The sequence below is a fragment of the Saimiri boliviensis genome, chromosome 9 (genome assembly GCF_048565385.1).
Source record: "Saimiri boliviensis isolate mSaiBol1 chromosome 9, mSaiBol1.pri, whole genome shotgun sequence".
Taxonomy (NCBI): domain Eukaryota; kingdom Metazoa; phylum Chordata; class Mammalia; order Primates; family Cebidae; genus Saimiri; species Saimiri boliviensis.
Window position 1 is genome coordinate 73,761,965 of NC_133457.1, and position 7,662 is coordinate 73,769,626.

Here is a 7,662-nt window from a genome sequence, read left to right on the forward strand (position 1 = left end):
TGGGCAAGGTCATCCTGGAGCTTCTGAAGCAGGTTCCCTGCTCCAGGAATTCCCAGACCGTGACCATGTGCTCTTGGATACCCTTCACAACTGAAGCCTTAGGAGACCAAGCCCTGTATTTCTCTCTTTCCTGAGGAAATAGGCGGTCATCAGGTTTCGCAGCCTGGGGAGCAGTGTCACCTCTCTGGAGTCCAGGGTGAGCCAAGTTTTTGAGCACTGGGGAAGAGGGGCAGGGCTGGGGGAGGTTGCAGTGAGGACAGGAGTGAGGACGAGGAGGAGAAGGAGGTATGGAAGGAGCAAAGGTAACTTAGGGAGAGAGGGAAGTGGTTGGGGATGGAATGGGAGATACAGACAGAGGAGGAGGGGTAGAAAGAGGAGGAGAAGCCAGGGGCAGGGCCAGGGAGCAGGTGGGGCTGGTGCACCCAAGCAGGATAAAAGCACAACTGCCTTCTGGCCTGGGCTTCCTGCCTCAGGCCCATGCTTCTTTGCTCTCAGGGAGCTCCAGCTCCTTGCTCTGTGTCCCAGCAGACCATGGCCTGGCCCCTGAACACCCCACTGCTGCTGCTGACTGCCTTGATGATGGCCGTGGCTGGGAGTGCCTCAGCCCAAGCTGGGATGGCCGTGTTAGGTGGCGTCCATGCAGCAGACCTCAATGACAAGAGTGTGCAGCGTGCCCTGGACTTCGCCATTAGCGAATACAACAAGGACAGTCAGGATGAGTACTACAGCCGCCCCCGTCAGGTGATGGCTGCCGAAAAGCAGGTGGGTGCTGTCCCCACCCCAGGGGTCCTAAGTCCCACCCATGAGAGCATTCCCCCCAAATCAACATTAACTAAAGCTTAGACTCATTCAGCTTTCCCTGACTGTCCACTGCCAGCCTTCATGCCCTAGGACGTTCCTGGGACATGAGGGCATGAGTTCAGCCCTGTCTTGTCCCCTCAGCCTTCTTTAACCTACAGCAGCCACTGTGTCTGTGCCATGGTGTTGACATTTGCCAGGGTCCAACAGGTGCAGATGGGACTATACCAACTCTGGGTGGGCTTGGCACTGCTCAGGATGAGATCCAGGCCATAAGGCTCATCCTTCTCCCTGAGTCCTCTCCACAGGGGCCACACGGGAGCCTGGCCCTTTGTCTTGCATATCCGTGCTTCTCTCTTCAAGTCACACCCTGGGCACAGCTTGTTCTTAGGTGCTGCAAGGACAAATTCGCATTTAGACAAAAAGTTTTATCAGTAAGGCAATTTTACTTTCTGCAGAAAGGGTGCTACTCATCAGCAATCTTGCCACGAGAGCACACTAAACAAAGGAAAGGCAGGAATATTTATCTTTTACACACTGGGTCTTTACCACCGTATCTTATCTTTGTTGGTGCGCGCTGGACTTCACAGTCTAAGCTAAACTTGAGTGGCTGGCAATTTACAACTTTCTTAAATAGGTAAAAGCAACGTAGAACAAAGGAAAAGACGAAGTTGCTTGTGCAAGGACTTAGAAAGGTAATAACATTTCTAAGTAAGGAAGGGGCATGGGCTGCGAGCTGGGACCTGCCTGAGCATGTTCAGAACAAATATGTTGGTTAAAGTACAAGGACATAGAGTGTATTTATGTTTTGTATCTAACAGCTACATAGGATAGGGCTTAACAAAGAGTTATTAGCAAATACACACACACATACACACACACACACACACACACGGAGGCTTTGAAGTTAGTCTTTAAAAGAAACTATTTCTGACATTTATTGTTCATTCTTTAACAAGAAAGGAAACTCTGATGAGGACTTTTTACTTTCCACACTCATCATATGCTTTGCCACAGTTGTGACAGGTCATGTCTGGGGGTGGCACTGTGCAGAGAAAGGACTCAGTTTTCTACTGAAGTCGCAACTGTGAGACATGTGACTCACTTTAGAAATACTGCCAAAATCACACCTGGAATGCGGGCGCTAGGGAGGCAGTCTCTTTCTCATTGGCCCAAAACATCCAAGTATGTGAAGCCTCTTATTTCCTGCTGTAAATGAGCTGTAAATAAATCTGGGTTAATAGAGGGAATGAGGTGTTCTATGGGCTGAATGAGCTGGAAGTTAGCTCCTGGCATGCAGGTGACAGCCTTCCTGGGATAGCTTCAGTGTCCCTGCTCCCTGAGCACAGGGAGCAGAATTCAGTTAATCCTTTGCCGTGGGAAGGAGCATTCTCTTGAGGCTTAGACCCTGCCCTGAACACCTGGTGCCAGGGCTGTTTCTTTGTCCCACCCCGGCTGGCTGCCCAGAGCTGTGCCTTCTGTTACTGAGTCCAGTGAAGGGGGGTTTAGGTCCTGGCTTTTCATCTGACCTGCTTCTGATTCTCCTCCTACTGGGCTGCATGAGACATTATGAGTTACTCAGAGAAAAGAAGTTACCAGGGAGACCTGGGACACAGTACCCCTGCCAGCCAGCAGGAGAAAGTGGCTCGTGTGCCTTTTGGGTGACAGTGTGGGCAGCATGAAGCCCCAGGCAAGCCCAGTGACTCAGTCACATTGAAGTGCCTGTGTGCGCGTGAAACTGACAGCATGCTGTCCCTGCCTCCTGCTCTTCCTTGCTTGTAGATCGTGGGTGGGATGAACTATTTCTTCAATGTGAAGTTTGCTAGAACTACATGCACCAAGTCCCAGCCCAACTTGGACAACTGTCCCTTCAATGACCAGCCAGAACTGAAAGAGGTACGTGCCTGATGTGGGTCAGGGGCAACAAGCATGCAGAGCAGTGTGTGCGAGTGTGTGCCTGTACTGCACACGTTCAGGAGGGTATGTGTGCACACGTGCAGATCTCTGCAGAGCCATGCATGCAATGATGTGTTCATGTGCATAGGTAGATGCATGTGTGTTTGGCACACATGTGCAGATGTGTATTGTGAAGTGAAAAAAATGCGTTTGTGCATATGGAGTTTTGTGTGTGCATGAATGTATGTGTGGGGTGGTATGCACATATGGGTATGCATGTGGAAAGGTGTGTGTGTGTACACACATGAGGAAGGTGCACAGGAGTGTGTATGCACATGTGTGTGGATGTGTGGAGTATTTGGGTTCACATACAGATTATTGTGGGTGAGGGTTGGTGTGAGCTTATGTAGATGCTTGTGTGTGCAGATGGAGTGGTGTAGGGCAGGGTGATGAATTTGATTTGCTAAGCGGGCTTTAGTTTGGAAATGGGGGGAGTGGGAGCTCCACCCTGTGTGCTGTGGGTGTTGCCTGCTGGGGTGGAGGAGGCAGGTGCCGGGCTGGGTTCTGGGAAGAGGCAGTTGCAGTGCTGGGATCTGGGAAGAGAGAAAGGGCTCTGTCTAATTCCAGCCTCAGGCCCCTGCCAGTAGCCACAGCCAAACTGCGCATATTAGAGGGAATTAAATGCCTGTTAGCTGAGAAACCCTGGACCTGCCCCAGCTCACCCAACACCAGCCTCTCCAAAGACCCGGGATTTCTTCTCAGGTCTTTGCTCAGGGGAGAGCCACACGGTCCTTGTCATCTCCTTGTCACCTCGGGCACTTTGAGTTGCAATTTCCAGTTCCCTGGGTTCTTCCCTCCATCCCCTCTTAGTGCGGGCCTGGGTGCTGGAGGTGGAAGGAGCTGGGGGCAGTGAGCCGCTTCCCCCTGCCCTGCACCCTTGGGGCTCCCGAGGCCTTGCACAGGCTGCTCCTCACAGAGCTGTGCTGGGGCAGGAATCCTGCGGGCTGGGTGAGGGCCCAGTGCCACCTGGGGACCTGGAGCCTTGGGAGGGGCAATCAAACAGTCACTGCCCAGTTGGGCTCGGTGCCCAGGAACCTGGCAGGGGTGGGTCGGTGGGGGGCTCAGTATCTCGTCTCCATCCATTCTCACCCCCATTCTGATGTCCTGTTCCTGGGCATCTTTTGCTTTAACTGTAACCCACACTGATTCTCTCTTTCTTTTCCCAGGAGTTCTGCTCTTTCCAGATCTACGAAGTTCCTTGGGAGGATAAAATTTCCATGGTGAGCTACAAGTGCCGAAAAGGCTAGGGATCTGTGCCAGACCAGCTGCACCGACCACCGCCTACTCCCACCCCTGTAGTCTCCCACCCCTGGACTAGGGGCCCCCACTCTGGGGAAGGTCTCCCCACACCTGCACCAGGAGACAGAGAAGGCGGCAGGAGGCCTCTGTGGCTCGGCAGGGGGTGCTGCCCTCCCTCCTTCCTTCTAGCTTCTCACAGCCCCTGTGTGCAGCGCACACCTCCCCCCACCTCCTGCAATAAAACAGTAGCATCGCCTCGCTCTGAGTTCTTGGCTGTCTGGGCATGTGCACGCAGGCGGGGTGTCCATCGTTCCCTCGTGAAGCCTCCTTGTTCTGCTGGTGTGGAGATCAGAGGAGCGTCTGGGAGCTGAGGCAGCCACAGCAAGGCCATCCGAGGAGCTGCGTGGCTTTAGGAGACCTGAGCCTCAGAACAGGGAGAGAGCAGCCAGGGGCTAGGGACCCAGGCCTTCAGCCGCAGCAGCCCCTGGTGAGGGGTCAGGGAGAGACGGGCGCCCAGGCTGCTGCCCCGGAAGCTGGGCTGCTGCTTTGGTCTGAGCTCCTGGTGAGACCAGGAGGAGGGGCTGGCTGTGTCCACAGGCAGGGGCCAGGCCTCGGTGGAGCTAGCCAGGCTGTGGATTCCATCTGTGCCTGCAGAGTTGAGCAGACTCCAGGGACTCAGCTTCCCTCATCCAGTCCCCTAGACACTAAATACATAGCGATCGATGTCTGCTTCTTTCCACAGGAGACTGGGCCCTTACATGGAAACAAAGTCCAAAAGAGTGTATGTGTGCGTGCGTATGTGTGTGTGTGTGTGTGTGTGTGTGTGTGTGTGTGTGCAAACTGATGGGGAGAATGCCGACCAGATCAGAGACGGGCAAGATCACACAGAGAAGGCAGCACTGGCTCTCATCCGTCCTGGGAGGGTATGCTCCAGGATAGGTGGGTGTGCCCTAGGAGGGTTTTGGCAATTCACACCCACCGACCCATTCTCTGGACTTGAAGTTTTAAAAAGTCCTTGTGTCAAACTTAATATTAAGGATAGAGAAGTTAAAACACAAATGGGACTGGCATGCAGTGGACTGGTTTTTTCCAAGGAGGATGTTTCAATTAATCAAAGACATCTCCTTCATGTCAGCATCATTCATGGAATAGTAGATATCTGTACCTCAAGCAGGAGGCTTAGGTCACAGTCCTAAGACACGTGGCTCCGGCCCACGTGGCCCTTCTCTTTGCTATTTTAGTTCAAAAAGAGGGGGTGCAGCCCTCAGTGCAGGTGCCTCTGGCCCAGGGCTCTGAAATACCTTCCCCACTCAGAGCTGCATTGACCAAGCATGGCTGCCATGAACAGTGAGGGGGAAATGACGAAGGGGAAGCTGCTGAAACAGCCCTGAGGCCAACACCCCATGTGCCATGCCTAGGAAGCCAGGAGGAGGGGGGTCTGGCAGGGAGAGTGGGGAGCATCTGCTTCCATTTCCTCTCCACGACCACAGTAGTTTTTCAGCCAGGTTGTTTTTCATTGTCTCCTCCCTATGTCTGCATTTTAAAAACTAACAAATGCTATGGCTGAATGTCTATCGGTGTGGTTGATATGCCTGCATATGTCAGTAGCACGTTAACTTCAAGTGAATCAGGAGTTGATTTTCAGCGTAAGGGGTTTCCCCCTGCTCCCTGAGTGGCAACAGCCATTTGGTATTCAACGCTTTTTTCCTTTTTTTTTTTTTTTTTTTTCATGACACTGAATGGTAGATCCTCTCTCAGCTAAACTGTGAGCTCCTGGGGAAAAGAGAAGGAATGTTCGCTCACATTCCCTAAGGAGCATTTGCTAGCAAAGTTCACCGTTCCTGTGGACACAATGATTGCAATTCACAGGGAGACTCGAGCCGGCTTTAGAGTGCTCCATCACTTTCATCCTCCTGTATTCTACTCCCATTGAATGTAAGGAGGAGGTAGCCTGCTGCTGTTCAGTTACATGGAAAGTAAGAAACCACCATGAAGAGGTTGGTATGCATCTAACTTCCGCACAAGCCCAGAGCATTACATCCACATGTCAGCACCCATAAGCAAACGCTGAAATGGTGTGCAGCCACTGATCTCATTAGCAATCTGATGAATGTTCTAGAAATGGTGTGTGTGTGTGCACACTCCTACATAAACACATTCATAAGCTTCAGAGAACAATGGAGTTTCTACAAGCTCTCGATGAACTCCCATATTAAGGGACTTTGTTCTGGAAACCTGACCAGCTGTTGTCAATTCCCTTCCTCCTGCCTGCTCCTGAGTGCAAAGACTAAAAGTATCCGGCAATGAACTTCCCAGCCTTCCTCTCCCCTGCGGAAATACAGCTCAGGTCCAGCCAACAGCTGCCAATCACTCTGCAGGTTGCTACTAAGGAGTATCTGCTGGATAAACAGAGAAAAGTCCTCTGAAGAGAGTTCTCTTTCTCTGTGTCTCTCTCTCACTGTCTCTCTCCCCACCCTCCTCTCATGCCCTGTGACCTCCCCCTGCTCCTGCTCCTCACCTCTCAGGCTGTAGTGTGGGACAGGATGCCTCGGGCTATGGTGTCCGCCTTTCACTCATGAGCAGTGTGCTCAAGAACAAGAGCTCAAAGAACGATGGAGAAGATGGAAGGAAACCACCTGAGCCCCTGCTGAGGACACTGCACCAACTCTGTGACCACCACCCCCACGGCCTTTGATAAATGACCAGTGGGCATCATGGGCAAGGCGGCCACTGTTTCTGAGGAGCCCAGTTACCTGCAGCCAGGATGCTCCTAGGAGCAATAGAGCTGACACATCACTAAGTGTCAGTCCCAGAGCCAGGGTGGTAAATGAAGCTTACTGTGTGACAAGAACATAATTTAGCTGAAAATTACATGGCCTGACACCTTATCCCCAAGCTAGCTCCTACTTATTTACTTAAGAGTCCAAGGGGTTTCTGGTACCTCCCCAACCTTCCTCATCAGGTGGATCAAATAAAATTATGTGAGTGAAAATATTTCAGCAAGTCCAATACAGATGGACATTTTGGTTTGTGTTTCACTAAGGATGAGAAGGGGAAAAGAGATCCAACTGAGTAAGAGGGTTTTGAGAACAAGTAACTTTCCAAATGAAGCATTGGTTTTCTTCAGCAGGTCTCAGGTGTGAGAACCTCTGGATCATCTGTGGAAGGGAGATAACCAATCTCTAAACAAAAATGTTCCAAACGTTCACAGACCTGAGACGCACTGCAGTTAAAAAGGCAGGATATTTGCTGTGTGGGTCCTGACTCTATCAGCTCTAGGTTAGCGTTACTGGAAACAGACTCAGATGGAGATTCATGGGCAAGAGGCTCACTGACGCATGTGCTGGGGAAGCAGGGATGTGGAATGGGGAAATCAGGCTGGGTGCTGCTCAGCAGAGGCCACACCCAGGCCCATGGGGAGCTCTGCAATGGGAATGGCCTCAGAGTGGTAGTGGGCAAAAGAGTCAACACTTTGTAGCCCCATATAGACCTATTCAAAATAGGCAATTCCAGGAGGGGCATGAACTTGGACAAAGGGGGTTCCTTCGACTCACATCAATGCCGGCAGAAGGACTCAGCTGTGAACCCTCAGTGGCCACACTCCCAGCAGCTGAGAGAACCAAGTCTCACTGGTGAAGGGAAAACTGGGGGAAGGAGTCCCACTGAGAG

At 51.9% G+C, this 7,662-nt stretch overlaps 1 protein-coding gene across 1 annotated transcript; it reads left to right on the plus strand.

Annotated features, from left to right (window-relative positions):
- Window positions 1-531: 531 nt before the first annotated feature.
- Window positions 532-6,688, plus strand: CST5 (cystatin D). The gene is made up of 4 exons (XM_010330781.2): window positions 532-762; window positions 2,581-2,694; window positions 3,921-3,996; window positions 6,519-6,688. The coding sequence occupies exons 1-4, from the start codon at window positions 532-534 to the stop codon at window positions 6,686-6,688; spliced, it is 591 nt and encodes a 196-aa protein (XP_010329083.2).
- The last annotated feature ends 974 nt before the right edge of the window (window positions 6,689-7,662 follow it).